Raw genomic sequence first — 25,664 nt, forward strand, 5'->3', positions numbered from 1 at the left:
GCAGGAGGGTTTAAGTGCAAGGCAGACTATGAAAGAAGCAAAAAGGAAGGATAACTCAGGAGATATTATTAGAGATGTTGGAAATCATGAGGGTAAGAAAGCTAGCATAAAGGCACTTTACCTGAATGTTCGTAGCATTCGTAACAAGGTTGATGAGTTAACGGCACAAGTCATCGCGAATGAATATGATTTGGTAGCCATTACAGAGACATGGTTACAGGATGGTCACGACTGGGAGTTAAATATCCAAGGGTACCAGACTATTCGGAAGGACAGTCAGGAAGGTAAGGGAGGTGGTGTAGCCATGATATTCAAGGACGCCATCAGGGCGGTGCTGAGAGATGATATAGGTTCTATGGAGAATGAGGTTGAATCCATTTGGGTGGAAATTAGAAATTCTAAGAGGAAAAAGTCACTGATAGGCATAGTCTATAGGCCACCAAATAATAACATCACATTGGGGCAGGCAATAAACAAAGAAATAACTAATGCCTGTAAAAATGGTACGGCAATTATCATGGGGGATTTTAAACTACATGTAGATTGGTCGAACCAGCTCGGTCAGGGTAGCCTTGAGGAGGAGTTCGTTGAGTGTATCCGTGATAGTTTTCTTGAACAGTATGTAATGGAACCAACGCGGGAGCAAGCTATCCTAGACCTGGTCCTGTGTAATGAGACAGGAATAATTAATGACCTCATAGTTAGGGATCCTCTTGGAAGGAGTGATCACAGTATGGTTGAATTTAGAATACAGATGGAGAGTGTGAAGATAAAATCCAATACAAGGGTCCTGTGCTTGAACAAGGGGAACTACAATAGAATGAGGGAGGACTTGGCTAAAGTAAACTGGAAACAAAGATTTTATGGTGGGACAGTTGACGAGCAGTGGAGGACTTTCAAAGCAATCTTTCAAAGTGCTCAGCAAAAGTATATTCCAATGAAAAGGAAGGACTGTAAGAAAAGGGGTAATCTGCCATGGATGTCTAAAGAAATAAGGGAGGCTGTCAAATTGAAAAAGAAGGCATACAAAGTGGCCAAAAACAGCATGAAACTAGAAGATTGGGAAAACTTTAAAGGTCAACATAAAGCCACAAAAAGAGCTATAAGGAAAAGTAAGATAGAACATGAGAAAAAACTAGCACAGAATATAAAGACAGATAGGAAAAGTTTCTATAAATATATAAAACGAAAAAGAGTGGCTAAAGTAAACATTGGCCCTTTAGGGCATGAGAAGGGGAATTTAGTTATGGGATATGATGAAATGGCCGAGGCATTGAACAGGTATTCTGTATCGGTCTTCACAGTGGAAGACACTAATAACATGCCAGTAATAGACAAAGAGACGAAGGTAGATGAGGACCTGGAAACAATCATAATTACAGAAGAGGTAGTGTTAGGCAAGCTAATGGAACTAAGGATTGATAAGTCTCCTGGCCCTGATGGAATGCATCCCAGGGTACTAAAAGAGATGGCAGGAGAAATAACAGGTGCACTGGCGGTAATTTTCCAAAATTCGCTGGACTCTGGGGCAGTCCCAGCAGATTGGAAAACAGCAAATGTGACGCCACTGTTTAAAAAGGGAAGTAGACAAAAGATGGGGAATTATAGACCAGTTAGCTTAACCTCTGTAGTGGGGAAGATGCTTGAGTCTGTTATCAAGGAAGAAATAGCAAGGCATCTTGATAGAAATTGTCCCATTGGGCAGACGCAGCATGGGTTCATGAAGGGCAGGTCATGCTTGACAAACCTTCTGGAATTCTATGAAGACATTACGAGTGAGGTGGACAATGGGGACCCAGTGGATGTGGTGTACCTAGACTTCCAAAAGGCCTTTGACAAGGTGCCGCACAAGAGGCTACTGCATAAGATAAGGATGCATGGCATTAAGGGTAAAGTATTAGCATGGATAGAGGATTGGTTGACTAACAGGAAGCAAAGAGTGGGGATAAATGAGTGCTATTCTAGCTGGCAGTCAGTGACTAGTGGTGTGCCTCAGGGATCGGTGTTGGGACCGCAATTATTTACAATTTATATAGATGATTTGGAGCTAGGGACCTCGTGTAGGGTGTCAAAGTTTGCAGATGACACTAAGATGAGTGGCAAAGCAAAGTGTGCAGAGGACTGTGAAACTTTGCAGAGGAACATAGATACATTGAGTGAGTGGGCAAAGGTCTGGCAGATGGAATACAATGTAAATAAATGTGAAGTCATACATTTTGGTAGGAGTAATATTAAAAAGGATTATTACTTGAATGGTAAAAAGTTGCAGCATGCTGCTGTGCAGAGGGACCTGGGTGTCCTTGTGCATGAATCACAGAAGGTAGGTCTGCAGGTACAACAAGTAATTAGGAAGGCAAATGGAATTTTGTCCTTCATTGCTAAAGGGATTGAAATAAAAAGCAGAGAGGTTATGTTGCAGCTGTACAAGGTGCTGGTGAGGCCACACCTGGAGTGCTGTGTGCAGTTTTGGTCTCCTTATTTGAGAAAGGATGTAATGGCACTGGAGGGGGTGCAAAGGAGGTTCACTAGGTTGATTCCAGAGTTGAGGGGGTTAGCTTATGAGGAGAGACTGAGTAGATTGGGATTATATTCATTGGAATTCAGAAGATTGAGGGGGGATCTTATAGAAACATATAAAATTATGAAGGGAATAGATAAGATAAAAGTAGAGAGGATGTTTCCACTGGCAGGTGAAGCTAGGACAAGAGGGCATAGGCTCAAGATTAGAGGGAGCAGATTTAGGGTTGAACTGAGAAGGAATTTCTTCACCCAGAGGGTTGTTAATCTATGGAATTCCTTGCCCAGTGGAGTAGTTGACGCTACTTCAGTAAACGCTTTTTAAAAAAAAGGTCGATTTTTTTTGAACAGTAAAGGAATTAAGGGATACGGTGAGAACGCGGGTAAGTGGATCTGAGTCCATGAAAGGATCAGCCATGATCTTATTAAATGGCGGAGCAGGCTCAAAGGGCCAGACGGCCTACTCCTGCTCTTAGTTCTTATGTTCTTATGCCTTTAATTCATTTCATGTCCTTATCTAACAGTGACTTCTTGACCCCAGTCTGGGATATCACTGAACCTATCAATTTTTAAAATCATTTTAAACACTTCAGTTAGATCACTGCTTGAAGTTCTAAATTCAGGGGAGTATGAACCAGGTTTCTGACAGCGCAATACTCCATTGGAACCAGAGTGTCAACCTAAATTATCAGCTCAAATGACTTTAGTAAGACTGAACCCACAGCTTTGTGACCTACAGATGACATTTGGGATGGTCTTTAACTGAACCCTGATGGGACCAGTGAGCATTTATAGGGAACCCAGGCCTTGCTTGATGCAATGTATTTTGCTTCAGTTTCTGGGAGTTTTATTATTTGCAATCATCAGCAAACATCCTTTCTGAAATTAGATGGATGGAAATTAATTGACAAACAGTTAAAGACATTGGGTCTTTGACACTAGTGCTGCAGGAGGTTGAGATTATTGGCCCACTACAATGACAACCATCTTCCTTTTTGTTAGCTATGACCATAACCAGTGAAGAGTTCACCTATCTGTTTTCCATTGACCACATTTGAATAAATGCTGTCTTGGAGTCAAAGGCAGTCATTCACACTCGACCTTTTGAATTCAGTTCTTTTGTCCATGACTAAGGCTGTAATAAGGTCTGGAGCTGAGTGATTCTGTCAGAACCCAAACCAAACAGTAAGCAGGTTATTGCTGTGTAAGTATTGCCTGATCAAACTGTTGATCACACCTTCCATTACTTTGCTGATGCTCAAGAGTAGGTGGATGGGGCAGCATAGATTTGTCCAGCTTTTTGTGGACAGGACATATCTGGGAAGTTTTCCACATTGTCGGATAAAAACACATTGCTGTATCAAGTGAGATAGTAAGAACGGCAGATGCTGGACACTGAGATAACACATTGTGGAGCTGGAGGAACACAGCAGGCCAGGCAGCATCAGAGGAGCAGGAAAGCTGACATTTCGGGTCAGGAGCCTTTTTCAGAAATGGGGGAGGGGGAACGGAGCTCTGAAAGAAATAGAGGGAGGAGGGGTGGGGCTGGAGAAGGTAGGTGGGATGGTGATAGGTAAGTGCAGATAGGCAGTGGTGGGGCCACCTGGAAACTGGAGGAGCAGCACCTCATATTCCACCTTGGGAGCCTACAATCCAATGGTCTCAATGTGGACTTTACGAGTTTCAAAATCTCCCCACCCCTGGCCTTATCCCATGACCAACCCTCCCTCTCATCCCCATCTCCTTGACCTGTCCGTCTTCTCTCCCACCCATCCGCTCCTCCCACCTCACCCGCTCCTCCCACCTCACTGACCAATCCCCACCACTGCCTCAGTGTAAAAGATAAGGTTGAAAACATTCTCATCCAGAAGTAGCTAGTGGATGATCCACCACAGTCTCCTCCTGTGATCCCTGGCATTACACAGCAATTTTAGTTGACTCTACATAACATCAAGAAACAGCTGAAGGCACTTGATACAGCAATAATAAGAGATAACACATCACTGAGAATGGGGACAGTTTTAGTGCCTCCTTCACTGTGAAGTTGTTTGTTGTCAGCAACCACTTGTGACTAGGTAGTTGCAGAGCTTTGATCTGATCCATTTGTCCCAGGATTGCCTGTTCTGTCTAGTGCGCACAAGTATTTAAACAAACAAAAATCATTAAAAGTAGTGGCATAGGTTAATAATGAATGAAGCTCAGCAACTAAAGTTTATTTCTACAGGAATAGAATTGGAAAGTAGAGAAGTTATGTTAAATGTGTATTGAACCTCACTTGGAGAACTGTGTGCAGTTCCATTCACCATATCATGGAATAAATATTGAAGCACTGGGGAGAGTATAGAAAAAAATTCCGACGAAAATATTAGAAATGTGAGGTCTCTTTTTAGCTGGAAAAGGGAAAACTGTGGGTGATCCATTAAATGGCTTCACTATGATGAACAATTTTGCTAGAGTGATCAAAGACATAGTACATCCGATTATGAGGAGCAAAATGATGAGGGGCAGAAGCCTCAGAAGGATAGGTATTGGGAGAGATAGTACCCTTTCCAACCGTAGCTGATGAATCCATTACACAGTCCCTGACTGAGGCCAAGCATGGATACAGGGCATCTAGGGCCATGGAGGAGCAGACAATGGGACTCCTCAAGAGACTGATGCTTGGATAAATGTGGGGAGGCCTGCAGTACACTCCAAACAGAGTATGTCACATAATAATTGCATTCTGCGCATCTAGAGCAGGCCAAAAGGAGATGTGATGGATATTGAAGAGCTGGGACAGTGTCAGCAGTCTTCTGAGGAGGAAGATAAGGATATTGTATTTCTGACTAAGGCTCATCAATAATACCTCCAATACGTCCAGTTTCTTACGAATTCTGGCTTTACATTATCCTTAGTCATGTTTCTCTACTTGCATGTTGCAATAATTAATTAAATAATTAATGGATTCACTTGGATTCCACCTAATGGAAAACTGGACAAGTCAGATCTCAAGAGTAAGATTTAGTTTCATGAATCGTATGTTTAATTTTTGCAGTGTGGGTACTGTGATAGTCAGTCAATGAACATATTCACCTGAGGATGCCATTGTTCTTTTCATCAACGAGCACAAGTTTATCACACAAAGAAAATGAAACAATAAGGTAATTTAGAAAGATCTTAACATAAGCAGCAATAAGGTTCAACCCTTTACCTAGCAATATCCTTTATAGTCACTCAATCACCTTAAAATATGCCTCTTATCTTAACATTTTGAATTGTTATTCACATAACACTCTCTGGCCTTTTTGTTAATGCACTCACGGAAAATGGATTTCCTGGCTGGCCAGCATTTATTGCCCGTCCATAGTCACCCTGAAAGTCAAATTTTCTCAAACTGTTGAAGCAATCTGAGATTTCTACCAAATCCCAGAGCCTAGTCATCCACTATAAACTAAACCCCTGCAGACTGGAAACTTTTACAATTGAGAAAAGCCTCTCACAGTCTTGAGCCACAAGCTACAAAACTGCCCTTCTGCTAGGATGAGTTCAGTTCTTCTAAATTTAACCTAGTTGTGGCCCCTGACCATCTGTTTCTGAATCATTGAAACTCAACTGTGTAAACATTCAGCAATTAACTCCCCAGGTAGTTGACCAAGACTTTTAACTTAAGTCACATGCTTTTTTTAGATAAGCTGTCGATGGCTCATAGTTCAAAATGACTTTCTGATCTTTGTTTGAAAAAATAGTCACCCTCACCAAACTGGAGATTAAGATCTGTTTTTTCCTCCACTTTGGAATAAAATTTCCTAAATATTAATAATATACTACAAAGCTACATTACAATTGCATTACTGCAACTACTCACAGATTGCATGAAGGCTGCTTTAATTATGGCAGAGACTATTACGAGCACACTAACCTCCGGTCTGTCTCTGATCAACTCCATTTCCCTGACCACAAACTGTGACATCAACACATGTGCAGCACTTACGGCACTGAATTAAATATTAACCCTTTCAGACCAGTATGCTACAAGTTCCCTTCTACCTAAAAATCAACACAATGTTATAATTAAGCATCCAGTAGTACTGCCCCACCATAATTCCAGATTATACATAAACCTGTGCAGCCCAAGCAACTATAGGCAAAACCCTCTTAGGTATGAACACAAGGAAGTGTTCAGTTTCACAATGGCTTGATTATATTGGCTTAACTTGATTCTAAAATCCAAGATGGCTGCAGAGTAGCAGCACCACGTGAGGGCTCAGAGGAGAGTAAGGCCAGTGGGTAGGAGATCGAGCCACGTGGCTGCAAAAGAGGTCCCCTGGCATCTGCAACAGCAGCAAGCACAGAGGAGATCAAATTTACCTTCTGGAGAGAGCTCGGTCTCAGAGGCAGCGGTGGCGATGGCACCACGGCTTCGTCGGATCTGGTGCATGGCAGTGGATGGGGCACCAGTCAATGGCAATGCAGCTCATTGCACAGCAGCAGCTGGAGGCCTGGATCATGACTTTGACGGTAGGAGGTTGTGCCCAATGCAGGAAGAGTGAGCCCAACGCAGTGGTGAGGGGCGTTCTCATGACATTTGTGCTGGCCGCAACAGCAGGCAGCCTGCAGTCTCCCAGAGAGTGGGTCAAAGTGGAGGAGATTGAGCCCTTGTAGGGAGTGCAAGCTCAGCATGGTTAAGCACTTACGAGAGACTGTTGAACTTTGAACTTTATTTCATTAATATTTTACTTACTATTAAGAAAGACTGTGAAGTTAACTTTTAACTTTATTTTCTACTTTGTATTAAGAGGGACTATAATGTTTAACGTTTAATTTTTTTCTAATTTGTACCTTAGTATCTTTGTACCTAACACGGCACCAGGAATGGCCACATCGTACACTTTTCACTGTGCTCATATACTTTTGTACTTGAGTACACTTGACAATAAAATCTAATTCTGATCCGAACTGCAACTGACTGAGTTATCCTCTGACTGTAATCCCAACTGTTTTAATTGTCTTTTTACAATCTTATTTTTACCCTGTTCTGGGATCAACCATGTGCTATGTTGATAGGACCTTATTAACTATAAAGTTTCATCTTGATACAAAAGGCTCAATTTTATGTTAATTTCTTTGCCTACCTCATGGGGTAAGCCAGCCCTTATGGTATCCACCTTGCATTAATTTTTCCATTCCAACTAGAACTGTTTTTTTACCAATGGTTCGCTAAATCACTTCCAGGTCTTTAGGCCAAACCTGAAGATGTTCATGTTTTTCTTTGTCTAGTTGGAAACATTCCTACCCAAGGCATCTCTTTTTGCAGCATTCAGGGCATTTACTTTACTTTGAAAAGTCTTTTGGTCTTGCAAAACATCCAAGAACATAAAATTTGGTCAATTCTTAAGTTTAGTTAAGTTACAGCAAACTGTACAGAAATCCATATTCTTTAGCTTTAGTTAATCATACTACGTGCCCTGATTGACCATACATTAGTTATCAACCTATTAATGTTTTCATTTTTACAGTATTAGACTGCCATAATATTTTTACAAGTAATGGAGCAGGTTGTTTTTTCTGAGTTTCTTCTCATAAAACATTTGGACAGAATACTTTGAGACAATTTGGACATTGAGGATTTCCTTTGCAATGCCTGTTAGAAGAATGTCCAATTTTCTGTCTATTTAAATGTATGGCAGACAAATGTGTGGTTTTCATACATGTTATGAATTCTACCTGCCCAATTGAAGTGATTAGTTATATCCAGATTCTATAAAAAGGTAATCTGCCCCAATATCAATATATTTTGATTTACATGCATGAACAGTGCAAAACTGTTCCAATAATTCTGATGCATGAACATAGAGACTGGGAGCAGGAATAGCCCATTTGGCCTTTCAAGCCTGCTGTGCCATTCATCATGATTATGGCTGATCATCCAACTCTATGCCCTATTCGTGCTTTCCCCATTTGATCCCTTTAGCTCTAAGAACCAAATGTAACTCCTCAGAAACCTCCAATATTTTGGCCATAACCATTTACTGTGACAAGAATTATACAGGTTCACCATGCTCTGAATGAAGAAATTTCTCCTCATCTCAATCCTAAATGACCAACCTCATATCTTTAAACTGTGACTCCTGGTTATGCGCTCCCTGGTCATCAGAACCTCCTTCCTTTGTTTATCCATTCTAGTCCTGCTGGAATTTTATAGGTATCTATGAGATGCCTCCTCATTCTTCTAAATTCCAATAAATATTGTACTAACCATTTGGTCCCACTTCAAACATCAGTTCTGCCATCCCAGGAAATAGTCTGGTAAACCTTTGTTGTGCTCCCTGCACAGCCAGAACATGCTTCCTCAAATAAGGAGGCCAAAATTGTACAGAGTACTCCAGGTGTGATCTCACCAAGGCCCTGTACAGTTGCAGCAAGAAAATCCTGCTCCTGTACTCAAATCATAAAATGATAGAATCCCTTCAGTGCAGATAGAGGCCATTCAGACCATCATGTCTTCATCATTCCTCCAAAGAGCATCACCTCAGACCCACACCCCCATTCTATTCCCATAACTCCGTACTTACCATGGCTAATCAACCTAACCTGCACATCCTTTGACGCTATGGGCAATTTAGCATTGCCAATCCACCTTCGGCCTGTGGGAGAAAACCAGATTACCTGGCGAAAGCCCACACAGACATGGGGAGAATGTGCAAACTCTACACAGACAGTCTCTCAAGGCTAGAATCGAACCCAGATCCCTGGCACTGTGAGGCACCAGTGCTAATCGGTGTGCTACTGTGCTGTCCATCTTCTGACTATTAATTTTCATTAATCTCGCTTCAGTGACTGGTGCAAAAGAATAGCCAGGTCTCCTTGCACTTCCCTCTTTCCCAATCTATCACTATTCAATCTATCTTTGCTACCAAAATGGATAACCTCACATTTATTCACATTATACTTCATCTGCCACACATTTGCTCACTCACTCAGCTTGTCCAAATCATACTGAAACATCTCTGTATCTTCCCCAGCTCATCCTCCTACCTAGCGTTGTATCAGCTGTCAACTTGGAGATATTACATTTATTCCCCTCATCGAAACTATTAGTATATATTGTGCCTAGCTGGGGTCCAAGTACTGACCCCTGTGGTACCCTACTAGTTACTGGTTGCCGCTTAGGAAAAGACCCATTTGTTCCCACTCCTTTTTTTCCTGTTTACCAATCAATTCTGTATCTAGGTCAGTACACTATCCCAATCCCATGCACTTTTATTTTGCATAATCTCTTACGTGGGACCTCATCAAAAGCTTTCTGAAAGCCCAAGTAAACCATATCCACTGGCTGTCCCTTATCAACTCTACAGTTACAGCCTCAGAAAATTTGTCAAGCATGATTTCCCTTTCACAAATCTATATTAGCTCATTCTGATCCTATCACTGTTTACCAAATGCTCTACTATTAAATATTTTATAATAGATTCTAGCATTTTTCCAACTAACGATTTCAGGATAATGGACCTTTTCAACTTTAACTAATCGTAAAAGAAAATTTCCTAAAAATAATCAGCCAAACACTATTTGAAATTAACTGGAGATTCCAAAAGAATTAGAATGGAATATGAACTATATTGTTCTACACAAGAATTGTGGTTTACTGTATTACTTAAGATTTTATTAGATATCAATAAAGAAATGTTTCAAATAATGTTGTTCATGTATTTCTGTGCAGTGTGCATATGAGTAAGAAAGAAGTGCTTAACTTCCCAAGATTTTTTTTGTCCAAATAATCATGGATAAGATCAGTTTCAATTTACCAAATAGAAAATTTCAAAATAAACTTTAATCATTAGCTTATTAATAGCTTTTTGGAATAATACAGTTATTTCAAATAAGTTATTTAAAGGATGACTAAAATGCTATTAACTAATGGTATTTATTAAGCAAAGTTCTGTTTTATGAAAATTGAAGTTAAGTAGTCAAGTATATTTTAATATCAATGAAATGTACATCTTATGTAAGGCTATTGTACCTTGCTTTTTTTTAATACTACTTGACAGAGTACATGGATCTGTTCCCTGGGCAAAGGTTACTTCTATTCCTTACAATAATTATAGCTTGAAGTGTTCTGTTGGCAATACAACTTTAAAATCTTAGAAACAGCACATCCATAATAGTACGGAGTATTTGGTGTACAACGTTATTGACTCAGTAACAGAACTAGCGCTAAGTATTACCCAGTAGTAACCATTCATAAAGACCACATTACCATCAAAAGGTTTCTTGAAATTTTTTAAATGCCTTATATTCTCCATTATCCAAAAACATAATGAAAATGTTGAATATTGAAGCTGTTGTTATTACAATGGTAACAAGCCCAGTGCAGAAATCTATAACATCAAAACTGCTAGGTTGATTTTGTTTATTTCCAATAATAACATCTATATTTTGTTTACAGGCACAACATGTCTGATTGCACTGTTGTCGGACAAAGAGCTAACTGTTGCAAATGTTGGAGATTCTCGTGGTGTACTGTGTGACAAAGAGGGGAACGCTGTTCCCCTTTCACATGACCACAAGCCTTATCAGCTGAAGGAAAGAAAACGGATAAAACGAGCAGGTAACGGGAAAAGGAAAAAAATCTTACATTGTTTTCAAAAGTGCAAAATATCATAGAATGCATTCTTATTATCATTTTTGCTGCTGTTTAGCTGGGATCTTGTGTATTACTGTTGGCATTTTCATGGTACCATAAGATAATCCTTGCTCTTGATTGATACAACCTAGTCAGATCCAATATTGGGCCTTAGGCTTCATGACCATTGAAGTGGCAAGCTGTGGGAAGTCACAGACAGGCCACTGGTGAAGTACAATTCACTAGGATGTAGTGTGATGTCAATAATGGCCCATGGATAAGTGAAGGGGAAAGCTATCCACTTTGGTGGGAGAAACAGAGATGCAGAATATTTCTTCAGTGGTGAGAGATTGGAAAGTGTTGATGTCCGAAGGAAGCTAGGTGTCTTTGTTTATAAGTTACTGAAAGCTAACACGCTAGTGCATCAAGTGATTCAGAAGTCAAATACCTGTTAGATTTCATCACAAGAAGATTTCAGTACAGTATCAAAGAAATCTTGCCTCTATTGTATAGAACGCTGGTTAGGCCTCATCTGGGTTATTGTGTGTAATACTGGTCCTCCTGCCTGAGGAAAGATATAGTTGCCATAGAGGGAGCGCAGAGGAAGTTCAATTTAGTGATGGGTTAGTGGGACTGCCCTATGAAGAGAAATTGAGGAGACTGGACCTGTATTCTCTTGAGTTTAAAAAAATGAGGCAATTGCACAGAAGGTTACAAAATTCTTAAAGGAATAAACAGTAATTTTAGAAAGGATGTTTACCATGATTGTGGGGTTCAGAATCAGGAGACAGAGTCTCAAAATAAAAGGGAAGTCATCTATGGCCAAAATGAGGTACTCCGGGGAATAGTGAATCTTTGGATGTCTACCCTGGATGGCTGTGGACATTCAATCATTATCTTGAAAATGGTTATTTGATTTCAGGTTATAATGACATCAAGGGATTTGGGAATAGCATGGGAAAATGACAGTGAGGTGGATACTCAGCCATGATACAGAATGGCAGAGCAGGCATGGAGCTGATAGGAGCAGGAATGAGCCAATGTTCCTATGAAAGACCAGGAAAGGAGGCAATCAACTTAGGAGTGAAATAGTTACTAAGGGAGATGTAGCTGTGACAATCAAGGAGGGTAGGTTGTGGCAATAATGTTGGGGGAGGAAGAGCTGACAGTATCATGGGTTCAGGTAATTACATCTTAAAGCTTAAAAATTGTTAAACGCACAACAAACTGAGAAGGCTACTAAAAATATATGAGATCTTTGGCTTTATAAACAGAGAAATGGACTACAAAAGCAGGAACATATTGCTAATTCTTGATTAATCACTGGTTAGGCCCCAAATGTGCTATTATTTCTGCGCACCACACTTTAGTAAGAATGTCAAAAATCTAGAGAGGGCGTGGAGGACATTTAGGAGAATAATGTCGAGATGTGTAACTTCAGTTACATAAAGAGAATAGAAAAGCTTGGGTAGCTCTGCTTAGAGAAAAGAGTTTTTTGGGAGATGGAACAAAGATTTCCAAAATTCAAAAGTGATTTAATAACATGGATATGGAGAAACTCTTTCCAATAGCAGAATGATCAATAACCAATGTACACATGTTTAATGTAAAGGAACTACAGATGAGATGAGGAGAAATTCTTTTCCACAATATGTTGCTAAATTCTGGAATTCACTACCTCAAAGACTGGAGAATACTAATACAATAATAACTTCCAAGAGGCAACTGAAAAATTCTGGAAGGGGAATATTTGCAGAGCAATGGGGAAGGGGCAGAAGAGTTACATTAATTGGAAAGCTTGTTCCAAGAATGAAATGGCCTTAAAAACCTGTTTCTGAGTGATATTTTTTCTATTGTTGCAATCTGATAGTCCTTTTAGTCCTTTTAAAGACTGTTCAATCATTTCATGCAGACCTGGGCGGGCAAATCTTACAGTGGGGTCCGAAAATAAGGATTAAACCCATTGTTTGCAAATGTAAAAAACCTATCATCTATTTGAAGCTTGGACACTGCACAATGACTTTTTGGCCTTTACCAATATGATTGCTCGCATATTTGCATCTTGAAATTAGATGTGCACTTTCAACCTGTTCAAAAACTGAATAGGTTAAGTAAAATTTTAAATTTATTTTTTGTTTCTTACTTCATTAAATCATCAACAAATTACTTGAAATCAACCTAACTGATTGATTATTAAGAGGGTTTAATTAATAAGGATCACATCTTAGAATAGTCCTTGGAATTTATAAGGTTAATGGGCAATTTATCAAGTTTTCAAGATATTAAGGGGAACAGATAAGACCAATGGGGAGAAATTATTTCCATTGATTCAGAGTCCTGGACTAGGACCAGCTCAGAAACCAAGGCCATTAAGGCCATCTTGTTCTTGGAAAGAACTATTCAATCAATGTAACTCCTCTGTCTCTTCTCCATTGCTCTGCAAAGTTTCCCCACCCAGTATTTTCAACTGTCTTTTGGAAGTTATTATTGCATTAGTTTCCTCCAACCTTTTAAATTGTGCAATCCAGATTATAGCACCATATTGTGTATGGCCCTGGGATATTTCAGGAGTAAAATTAGGGGACACTTCTACACATAACGTTGTAGAAATTCAGGACTTGCATTGAATATCTGCAATTGATGCTATGTCAGTTGTTAATTCTAATTCTGAGATTGACAGACTTTTGTTACCCTAAGGGATATAACAGACATGGGTATATGGAGCTTGGTCGTAGATCAGCCATGAGGTCATTCAATGGAACAATAGACTTGAGGGACTAAGTGGCCTATTCCTGTTCATATGTTCCTAAACACACATGGTAAACATTATATATCTACACAAAAACCAAAAATGTGACTGAATTAAGTAACTGCAATCATTTATATAATGTAACTGAAATTTTAAGTGTGTTGAAATAAAAAAGCTTTATTTTTATCCTGTGGCTTTATACTGTTGCATAGATATCAAGAACCAATATTAGGTTCTGATCCATGATTCCATGGTATAATGAGAAGATTACAAATTCATTCCTATTATACAATGGAAAAATGTTATTACAATATAGAAACACACATTTTAAGTATATACATGCTTTATTTTGTTATAGGTGGTTTCATAAGTTTCAATGGTTCATGGAGGGTCCAAGGAATTTTGGCAATGTCTCGTTCTCTAGGAGATTACCCTCTTAAAAACCTCAAAGTCGTCATCTCTGACCCTGATATCCTGTCTTTTGACTTGGATAAACTACAACCACAGTTCATGATATTGGCCTCAGATGGTCTCTGGGATGCTTTCAGCAATGAAGAAGCTGTAAGATTCATCAAAGATCGTCTTGACGAGCCACACTTTGGTGCAAAGAGCATTGTTCTGCAGTCTTTCTACAGAGGATGTCCTGATAACATAACTGTAATGGTGGTAAAATTCAGAAACAACAGTAAGACAGAAGACCAGTGAATGACATTGAGCACGAGGGCAAGGTTCTTCAAGTAATACTGTGCAAATGTTCGCAATGTGTGTGATAATAATAGTAAAGGTCATGATATTTACATCCGAATGGTCAGTGCTAGACGGCCTGTAGAATTGGACAAACCAAGTAGCTGCACATTCATTTTAACGGGCTGAGGTCAAAATATCATCCTTTTTATCTATAATCATTTTCAAATCTCTTCTAATATTTCTATTATATATAATACAATGCACAGTGCAAATCTTATGCTACAATGCTAAACTAATTGTGATCAACAATTTTATAAAGAATAGCCAATTTAAGCAATAAAGCAAAAACTAATTAACATTCAGGATCCCTGTTGCTGATTCAGTGGTTTCCATAACCAGTAGAACAGCTACTGAGAAGATATTCATTGAGTAACTGTGGATAAAAAAAAATAGATTTAACTAACCCTGACAAAAGAAGAATTCTTTTAATATACTGTTTGAAAAGGAAAAGGAAAATAAATGTGTTTGCATAATTTACAGCATAAATTCTTAGGCACATAGCATATGAACAGTTGACGTAACAAAAACATAGTTATTTGGAGTAGCTCCTCTTTATAGTTCACTCTTAGCATAGAGACCATGAGTTACTGAATCATTTCTTTGAATAGGATGATAGGGTGGTGTAACTCAAGAACTTCTCTCTGGTCTCCCTCATTGCTGCTTTGTGATTAGCTGACAATGGTCAACAACTTCTGGGTAAAAAATCGTCTGAATACATGCTGCCAACCAGATCTTACCTTCACAGTCACCAAATTCAAGCTGTGTTCTAGGGTCTACAGTAATGATTTTCAATTAACAGAACGTAATATCATGGAAGATGTAAAATTTGCAGCCGATTTGACATTTCCCCTTTAGCACTTTTGCTCAAAGCCAACATTACCCCCATGTGATCTGCCTATATTTACACTATAAATATTTGAAGTGGCTTTCTCAGATATTAGTGAATTATGCATGATCAGTCGTACCACCCGCACATTTTAAACTAAAGATCTCTTTTTCTTAGTAAGACTCACAGATCATTGTCAGTCAATCACAACTCTACTTTTGATTGGCATGTTTGCCAGAGTGGCAAGTTTTGGACGAGTCTTTTCATGATGGCAATGCTAACAATTTGTTCTGAATAGTAGGACGAAGCAAGTCATCAATCAGATCCTATCCAATTTCTCTTACCTATATGTAGGACTTAGACTATGAAGATCTCCGCATTGTGCTAATCGGTTCTTGTATCATTATTCTCTGCTGAGAGCCAAATTTGTTGTATGCAGATGGTGCATTCCACTTCACAAGCTAGATATAACTGGTTAAAAAGTCAGTGAAAAGTTAGGCTAGGATTCAAATTTGCATCCCTCTTTACTGTTAGGGCAGAGGGGTTCCTTTTATATGATCAAGAAATTTGGTTTCATAGTAATATCTACGCAGTCAGTGGTGTGACAAAGTATTTACTCAGCAACTTCAGAGTAAATTCCCCATAAATGATTTATATTTTTTCATGTAACAAATACTGTGCTGAAAAATCTACCTAACGGACATTGAACAAATATCAAACTTGGCATGTTGATTTAATAACTAAGAAAAAAATCAAAATAAACAATGTAATATTTAAATACAACAAGAATCGCAATTTTTAAACGCTTTCATATATCGTCTACTGATCATTATGTCAGAGTCATATACTTTAACTAAAGAAACAAACAAAGATAAATCTTGACCTGAGGTGTCTCATCCAGTGGTAATTATGATACAGTACAGATTTATAAAACAAGTATTAAGCATTAGAATTAGGTTTATTGTCATGTGTTCTCAAGTACAGGAGTGTAGTGAAAAGTGTACAAAGTCGCCATTCCTGGCGCCATCTTAGGTACAAAGGTATCTAGGTACAAAATCTTAGGTGCAACAAAATTATACTGATTATTAACAAAGAAATTATTCAGTTTTCTGCTACCTCAAAAGAATATGAACTATCTTATTAAAGTTATATGGTGTCACATTTTGAGTAGCTTAGATATGTGGGTTGAAATTGTAAATGTAAGGAAGGAAGGGAATCATTAATCAAGTATCTTCTGAGTGCTCAATGTCTTGCACCTTACAGTAAATACATGATACACGTGCTATTAAATTACAAAGTAAAGTCTCTATCCAGTCAGCTCAGTTTTGCTATTAAAAGAATAATTCAAGATAAACAGAAGTGATGTATTGCTAAAACCAGTTGAATGAACTCGGAATCAGAACGCTGTTAACTATCCATAGCAACAATTTCAAGGGTTATTAAGATTTTGTTTAGAATTCATCAATGAAATAGCTTTACTAAGAAAAATAGTAATAATAGGGCTATGTTTTCTTTCACCTCTTAAATTTTAGGTAAAAAGTGTGAGTATGATCAGTTGCTTAATGTCTCAATTATATTTTTATTAAAATTAGTGAATTGGGAGAAAATCTTAATACTGACTGACCCATTTCAAAATGCAAAGTAAATATACACAGTCATTGTTAAATTTACATCAAAACAGACATAATATTCGTATCATGTAGCAGCTTCTAGTATGTATAAAATTTGAAAGACCCACCTTAAGTGGATGTATGATGACTGAACTTGTCCAGCTTTGGCCGCAAACTTGTTCAGTAAGCTTAACAAAAATAACTTATAAGATTGTACAATGAAGCAATAGATTGCTCTTGGTGCACTATTCCTAAAAATGTTGGTTGAATTAGTTCTAATTGTACAACTGGTTTTTAACAATTCCCAAAGTAATCACTTTTACATCTATTCATAGGAGTGTAGGAGAATGTAGGAGAATTCTAACATGCAATATTGGAAGTCTTCTAAAAGTATGAAGTATTGTTATTTAAGAAAATTTTGGGAATTCCTTTGCTAATGAACAGGGATGAAAAAGCAGATATGCACAAAAAGTAACAGTTGATTAATTATCCATGATCTCAGCATTCCCACCCATCTGAAATGCTTTCAAATGTGGAGAAAAATTCTAGATGAACTTGTTAAGGGCTCATAAAGGTAATGAGCAATATTATCCAGCTACAATGTTTATTTCAAAGATGATTATTTTACAAATGATAGGTCTGATGTGAGTAAGGATAATGAATGAGGAAATGTCAGGGAATTTCTGAAGCATCATTTCAAGTGGATAAGAATCTCCATTTGTCCTTGCTTAAAGTTTGAGACAATTTCTGAAATTTTGGGGAGGGTATGATGTGGTAAAGGCAGTGGATACTTCAAAGGCTATGGGGCCTGACAACATTTCAATCTAGTACATAAGACTGCTGCAGACATATCTGCACCCCTAAGCAAGCTATTCCGAATTAGCTACAACACTGGCATTTACTTGAAGCTGGAAAATTGCCCAGATATGTCCCCTGCACAAAAAGCAGGAAAATAATCAACCCAGTAAATTACTGCCCTCTCAGAATATGCATAAGCATTAGTAAATTGATGACAGGTGTTCAACAACATTCAGTTTGGGTTTTATCAAATTACTCACTTCCTATCCACAATACAGCAATGGTCCAAAAATGAACAAGAATTAAACTCAAGGAGACAGGTGAGAGTGAGCATCAAGGAGTTCTCAGAAAACTACAGTCATTGGGAATCAGGAGAAAAGCCTTCCACTGGTTGTAATCAAATCTATAACAAGGGAAGATGGTTGTGGTTGTTGGCAGTCAATCACTTCAGTCCCAGAACATTGCTGAAAGAATTCCTCAGGGTGGTCTCTAGGCCCAACTATCTTCAGCTGTTTTATCAGTGACCTTGCCTCCATCATAAACTCAGAAATGGGGATGTTCACTGATGATTGAACAATATTAAGTACTATTCTCAACTCCTCAGATACTGCAGCCCTCTGTGTCTATATGCAGCAAGACCTGGACTGATAAGTGGTAAGTAATGTAGATGTCACACAACTGTCAGACAATGACCATCTCCAACAAAAACAAATCTAACCATCTCCCTTTGACATTTCGAGACATTGCCATTGCTGAATCCTCCTTTATCAACATCTTGTGAATTACCATTGACAAGAAACTGAACAGGATAAGCTACGTAAATTCTGTGTCTACAAGAACTGATCGGAGGGAATTTTGCAGGAAGTAACTCACCTGCTAATTTTTCCCCAAAGCTTGGCCACCACCACAAAGCATAGATTAAGGATGTGATGAAATTCTCTCCACTTGCCTGGAGAGTGCAACTCCAATAACACCTGAGAAGATAGTTCACGATTTGTACTAATTACCCAAGGCAATCTTTCACAGCTACATCTTTTGGTAAAGAAGCAAAAACTGAGGAAAGTCAGGTTCAATTGAGAGATTATGACTGATGTCTGATCAGGGTGGTTATGAGACAGTGGAAACTTCTCCCCAGTGCCAGTCACTAATCTCCAAGTAATTTGAAGCCAAAATAACTGCAAGTTACACCTTGAAGCTCAAAGCCTCTATAGCAACAGTACAGCTTTTGACAATTATCCTTCTGTGTGAAAAACTTGTAAACATCTGATATTGCCATCTGGGTATTGGATATCCTGCTTCCACTATCAAACACCATCCTAGTGTTATTCAGAAGGAGATCAATGGCAATTCAATGGGCCCAATTTTAACACAGTGAATGGGTGGGTTTTGACGGAGTTAAATTTTTGCCCATTTGCTTTTACTGCTATTGCCACCACTTGAAAGCAAACCTACTTCAATTCAGCAGGAACATGCAATATGCTACGTCTGAATCAGTTGGCTTGTCAATATCATTGTTACCACTTCTTTACTGGATGTTGGCTTTGCACATCCTCATTAGAGTCACATTATCTGAATTGTATCTATTTGCACGACTCCCTACTTTAAGTATCTTTTGTGTCTGTTGGTACACATGTATGTGATGGTTCTTTGGTGTGATTAATGGCTGAGTAAAATCTCCTCTCTCTGTGAAAATAGCAGATGGTAAATAATTGGTATGTAACCAATTTCATCATTTGCACAGTGCATTGTATTTAAATTATTACATGCTAAAACACAGTGTTTATACTCTGTTTTAAAAAGTATCACATGGCACATACAGAATCTTATTAGGGTATGTATGCGTTTATTTTTACATTTCAACCTTCACAGACTCAAACCTTTCCACAATTTCGAAGAGCATACTCCATCAGATACACTATCCAGTTTCCTTCTGAATAATATGTACTGAGCACCTTATTCTTTAGAACTAGATTCACTCAGAGCTTGTCACAGAAGCATAGCGATTTGTCTTCACCTATGCATCATAAGCATTACCAGGGCAGAGTGCAGGAAGAAAATCAGGCAGGGAGGATTGCACACACATAACAGAGACTGCCTAATTCTTTGTAAAACTGGTGTCTGCTTTCATGGACATGTGTTCCACTCCACCTACATTATCTTTCTAAGCACCACCCAGATAATGCATAGGCAGTAAAAATCCAAGATTTCCCCTATACTTTTTCAAAGTGCTCTCCAGCCAACAGAGGATAAATAAGTATCAATTCAAATTGTATACCACATATCTCTATGATAGGATGGGATTTAGGCTTCGCATATACTTATCCCATATTATGTCTTTTAACATAAAGAACATGTGAATAGGACAGATTCAAAACAGTAAAAATAGGTTATTTTCTTTGTTTATTGCCACTGTGAGATGGGATGCCAGCATGCCAATTTTAAAAACTTCTGTCTTAACTCAAAGCACTCTGATTTGTAACGTCATACGTTCATTGGATTTGGGGATGGAAATACTGCATGACAAAGAGAATACATTTAATGTCAAGGGTGCATTGGTCAGTGCATTTTCATGGCTGAAAATATAATATCCAAAGCCCAGAAGCTTCTGAACAGAAGAACAGTTGGGTCTTCCTATATTTTTATCAACTTGTTTTAATTTTGTTTATATTGTTGCCTTATTTTGAATCCTATTTTATTTATTGTTTAAAAAGTACTTTTGTTTAATGAATCTGAACATGGAGTCTAAGATAAATATGGTTAAAATGTACAATAATTTCTTGTTTTAGGTTCTGAAGACCTGCATGGCTCTATATTTGTCTCTAGGAGACAGTACAGACTGCAAGTAATGAATCTAACGCGGTATTTTGGATGTAAATAAACCATATTGTCTTAGTTTCGTACTGGGCAACAAAGTGTCATCTTTTGTATGCTTAAATTGTACAGTACATGATTCCAGGACATGAATTACATTACAAAAGTTAGTGGCTAGATAGAACTGGTGAAATGATTATGTATAAATACTAACTATATGTAAAACACTGTGATGATGAACATCAGAAAGTGTCAAACTACTGAAAATGTGGGCAAGAGTTGTGTTGTGCAAACAATAAAATAAAAATATGGATTTCTAATTTTGAATTGAATGACTCATTTGTGTGATAGGATTTTTATGGAGACAAAGAGAACGATTATCTTAATTGAAGATATACCACAAATCCACTTGCACAAATTTGTGTTTTCTGTAATTATTTCTCGGAGGTAATTGATTGATTTTAGGTCCCTGAGTGAAAAATTGAAATATTCTCTTTCTTCGTGCTTCCCTTCTGTATAACAGAATTGCTACCTCTGGTTGGAAGCTTCCTGGATGATCCATCAAATTTCACACCGTCTTCCACCATCCTTTTCCAGTCAGTCACTGACACATTCATCCTCATAGTACATCACCATGCTGGAACAAATTGGAAAGTGAATATATCCTCTGTTGCTCAATTGGTTGATTTTTGACTCAGCTTTTTTAATAAAGCTATCTTCAGCTCTTTCAAAATTAATCAGATTAAGTGGGAAAAGAAAATGGGAAGAAAGGACATTTGGTAGAATCGTACCATTTTTGGCTGAGTCCAAGTTGCATAGAGTTTTCTGAAGGGATTTCTGCTATGAGGCCTAGAGTGATTTTTTTTAACTGTATCTTACCAAATTCACCTCATTAACTATGCACCTCCACCCCTTGGTGTACCTCAAGTCCTATTCCAGCCCCATCTTATCATGCGTCATTCCCAGAAAAACTTGCCACTCAGCGGATATCCACGGAAAGTCTAACATTCCTTCTGGCTGTGCCACGTTTATAAGGTTACTGTGCACCCAGACGAGCAGTGACATTTCAAAGATGCCCTGCCTGCTCAGGGTTAGATTGTGAACAATTCAGCAAAGGGGAAAATAGCACCATGATTCACCAACAGGGATCTGGAGGTCCTGGTCAAGGAGTTGGTGCAAGGGAAAGAAGTCCTGCTCTTGGAGGACCAATAAAGAAGGTCATGACACCAGAGCCTAGCAAATCAGTCCAAGGTTGCCACAATCCAGAAGAATGTCCAGCAGTGCTACAAGAAGGTCAATGACCTCCTCTGCTGCCTGAGTTTAAATGCCACACTCTTAGCTGCCTCACACTAACTCTGGCACTACACCCAAATCAGTCTCATCCATGCACGTCATTTGTAACCACTGGCAATGATGCCTTCTATCTCTTGTGACTTGCATGTACAGCCAGCATCCTCTCCACCTCTACAGAGAAACACCTGGCTCTGCCAAAAGCCACCCCTGGACATCTGGGGGTGAGAGTACTGAAGCCTCAGAGGAAGCTTCGCAAGGCTGCCTCTTGAACTTCCCACAACTTCCACCAGCTCAGACATGTTGGTGGGAATATAAAGCGTTGAGAATTTGGGACCACAATCCGGTGAACATCTTACTGTGGCAGCTACACAGCTGGCTGAGGAAGAAATGCCCCAAGCCACTGGCACTCAGAGCACTGCCAGAAACCAGGTACCTGCTCAACCACAGGCAGGAGAGGACCCAGTGGTATCAGCAATCAGGAACTTTGTCAACATGCACAGGGAGAAACAGAAATGGCTGAAAAGTGTGTGGGACACAATGGCCCTCATTGCCCAGAACTGCAACAATGCAGCATATCATCCAACCATCTGTCTGCCTCAATGGACAGGTTGGTGGCTGCCATAGAGAGCCAGCAAAGCAACCTCAGAGTCTGCTGGAGAGGTCCACACAACCAGTCATTGGTCTTCAGGACAGGGAACCTGGCACACACTCCAGGTGCTCAATCCTCACAAGGGGACAAGGTAGGTCCAGGAGGTACCGAACTGGAGGAGGAACCATACACAGACCCACCAGAAATCTCCTCTCAGACACCCAAGAAGTGGCGTGGCCCTCCATCTCCACCCATCATAACTGAATGAAGAGGGTCAATTTGCAAGAAGACCCTTAGCATGTGTGGCCCATACAGACACAAGTGGTCCCAACGCAACCAACTAAACGTCCAGGAGCAACTGGCTCCATTGCAAATGGAATGTTGGCCTTTGTTTCAAAGACAATAACATATTAAAATTGGGAGGTTTTACCATAACTGTACATGGCACTAGTCTGACCACAGCTGGAATACTGTGAACAGTTTCAGGCCTGTTATCTAAGGAAAGATATAATAGCTTTGGAAGCAGGCCAGAGAAGCTTCACTGGGCTGATACCAGGTTTTGATGGACTGTCATATGAATAGGTTGGGCTTGTACCCATGGGAATTTAGAAGAATGACACCTTATCGAAACATAAGATTCTTAGATGAAAATAAAACAAAGAACTGCTGATGCTGAAGATCTGAAACAAAAACAGAGATTGCTGAAAAACTCAGCAGATCCAGCAGCATCTGTGGGGTAAAGCACAGTCAATGTATCATCCAGTCCAGTGACGCTTCTTCAGAATATTTTGGAAAAGTAATAAAGAGAGAGAAAATTAACTACAATGGCAAACTAGCAAGGAATATAAAATCTGACAATAAGAGTTTCTTAAGATATATAAAAAGGTCAAAGTGAACTTCGACACCTTAGAAAATTAATCTGGGAAGATAGTTATGGGGAACAAGGCAGTGGTAGACGAATTAGACAGATATTTTGCTTCAGTCTTCACAATGGAAGGTCATTCAAACATTCCATTAATACTAAAGGGGAGGAATAAGACCATCGTTAACATCAGACCAATATAACTTATATTTTGGCCATGAAGTGACTTTTCTTTTGTTCATGGGGCAAGGATTTTCACAGTGTACGCTACTATTTATTGCCCATACTTAATTTCCCAGAGGGCAGTTAAGAGTCAACCATGCTCAGGTGGGTCTGGTGTCACAAATAGGACAAACCAGGTAAAGATGACAAATTTCCTCCCCTGAAGATCATTAATAAAGAAGATGAGGTTTTTCAAGAATAAGCAGTGGTTACGTGGTTGTCAGTAGACTGTTATTTTTTTCTGATTAATTCAAATTTCATCATCTTCCATGATGGGATTCATAGAGTGATATAGCATAGGAACAGACCCTTCAGTCCAAACAGTCCGTATGGACCATAATCCCAAACTAAAAAAGTCCCACCTGCCTGTACTTGGCCCATATCCCTCCAAACATTTCTTATTCATGCACTTATCTAAATGTCTTTTAAACATTGTAACTGTACATGTATCCATCACATTTTCTGGAAGTTCATTCCACATACAAACTATCTTTGTGTAAAAAAAATTGCCCCTCATATCTTTTTAATATTTCTCCTCTCACCTTAAAAATGTGCCCTCTTGTCTTGAAATTCCCCACCCTAGGGAAAGAACACCTGCCATTCACCTTATATATACCCCTCATGATTTTATAAACTTCTATAAGGTCACGCCTCAACCTCCTATGCTTCAATTAAAAACGTCCCAACCTATCCAGCTTCTCCTTATAACTCAAACTCTCCATTCCCAGCAACGTCCTGGGAATTCTCTTCTGAACCTTCTCCAGCTTAATAATATCCTTCCTATAATAGGGCAACTAAAACTGGTTATAGTACACCAGGACAGGCCTCACCAATGGCTTGTACAACCTCAACATAACATCCCAATTCCTATACTCAAAGGTCTGAGCAATGAATGCCAGTGTACTAAACACCTTAACCACCCTATCTATAAGTGACACAAACTTCAAAGAATTACATATCTGAATCCCAAGGTCTCTCTATTCTAGAACACGACCCAAGGCCCAATATTTAATTGTATAAGTCCTGTCCTTGTTTGTTTTACCAAAACGCAACACCTCGCATTTATCCAAATTAAACTCCATCTGTCACTCTTTAGCCCGTTGACCCAATTGATCAAAATCCCCTTGTAATCTTAGATGACCTTCTTCACTGTCCATAAAACCATTAATTTTGGTGTCATCCACAAACTCACTAACCATGCTGTCTATATTCTCATCCAAATCACTTATATAAATGACAAACAAAAGTGGACCCAATAGTGATCCCTATGGAACACCGCTGCTTACGGGCGTCCAGTCTGAAAAACAACCTTCTACCATAACTCTGTCTCCTGCCATTAAGCCAAATATGTATCCAATTGGCAAGATCACCCTGAATCCTGTGATCTAACTTTACTAATTAGTCTACCATGCAGGACCTTGTCAAAGGCTTTACGAAAGTTCAGGTAAACAGCATCCACCACTCTGCCCTCATCAATCGTCTTAGTTACTTCCTTAGAAAAAGACTCAATCAAGGTTTGTGAGACACAATTTACCTCGCACAAAACCATGCTGACTTCCTCTAATCATTCCTTGCCTATCCAAATACATGTAAATCTTATCTTTCAGAATCACTTCCAAAAGCTTACCCACCACCAAAGTTAGACTCACAGGTCTATAGTTCCCAGGCTTTTCTTTATATCCCTTCTTAAACAAAGGCACAACATTAGAATATTATCTGGGGTAATGGTTATTAAAGGTAAGGGTTACTAGTCCAACAATATTGTCTCAATATCACTGCCTCTCTTCAATGCCTGATGCTATAAAAACGCTAACAGTGGCTATTCAGGAGAGACAAACAACCAGATGTAATAAAATCTGGATTGAAAGATACTTTCAGTAATAGTGACCAGGAGATGATCATCAATTATCTAATCCACTTTAGCAAAGCTGCTATCCTTACTTGGTCTGGCCTGCATGTGACTCCAGACCCATGGCAATGTAGTTGACTCTTAAATGTTTCTGCAGTGGCCCAGCAAATCACTCAGTTCAAAAAC

At 39.0% G+C, this 25,664-nt stretch overlaps 1 protein-coding gene across 2 annotated transcripts in view; it reads left to right on the forward strand.

The window, feature by feature from the left end:
• ppm1lb (protein phosphatase, Mg2+/Mn2+ dependent, 1Lb) overlaps positions 1-20,983 on the forward strand; it is a 158,236-nt gene extending 137,253 nt beyond the window's left edge. For both annotated transcript variants that reach the window (XM_020534331.2, XM_048604453.1), the window contains exons 3-4: positions 10,946-11,107; positions 14,230-20,983. In XM_020534331.2, the coding sequence (XP_020389920.1) occupies positions 10,946-11,107; positions 14,230-14,576 (509 nt within the window). In that variant the 3' untranslated portion in view covers positions 14,577-20,983. The remainder of the gene's footprint in view (positions 1-10,945; positions 11,108-14,229) is intronic.
• The last annotated feature ends 4,681 nt before the right edge of the window (positions 20,984-25,664 follow it).

Source organism: Rhincodon typus, chromosome 13, assembly GCF_021869965.1.
Source record: "Rhincodon typus isolate 14 chromosome 13, sRhiTyp1.1, whole genome shotgun sequence".
Classification (NCBI taxonomy): Eukaryota; Metazoa; Chordata; class Chondrichthyes; order Orectolobiformes; family Rhincodontidae; genus Rhincodon; species Rhincodon typus.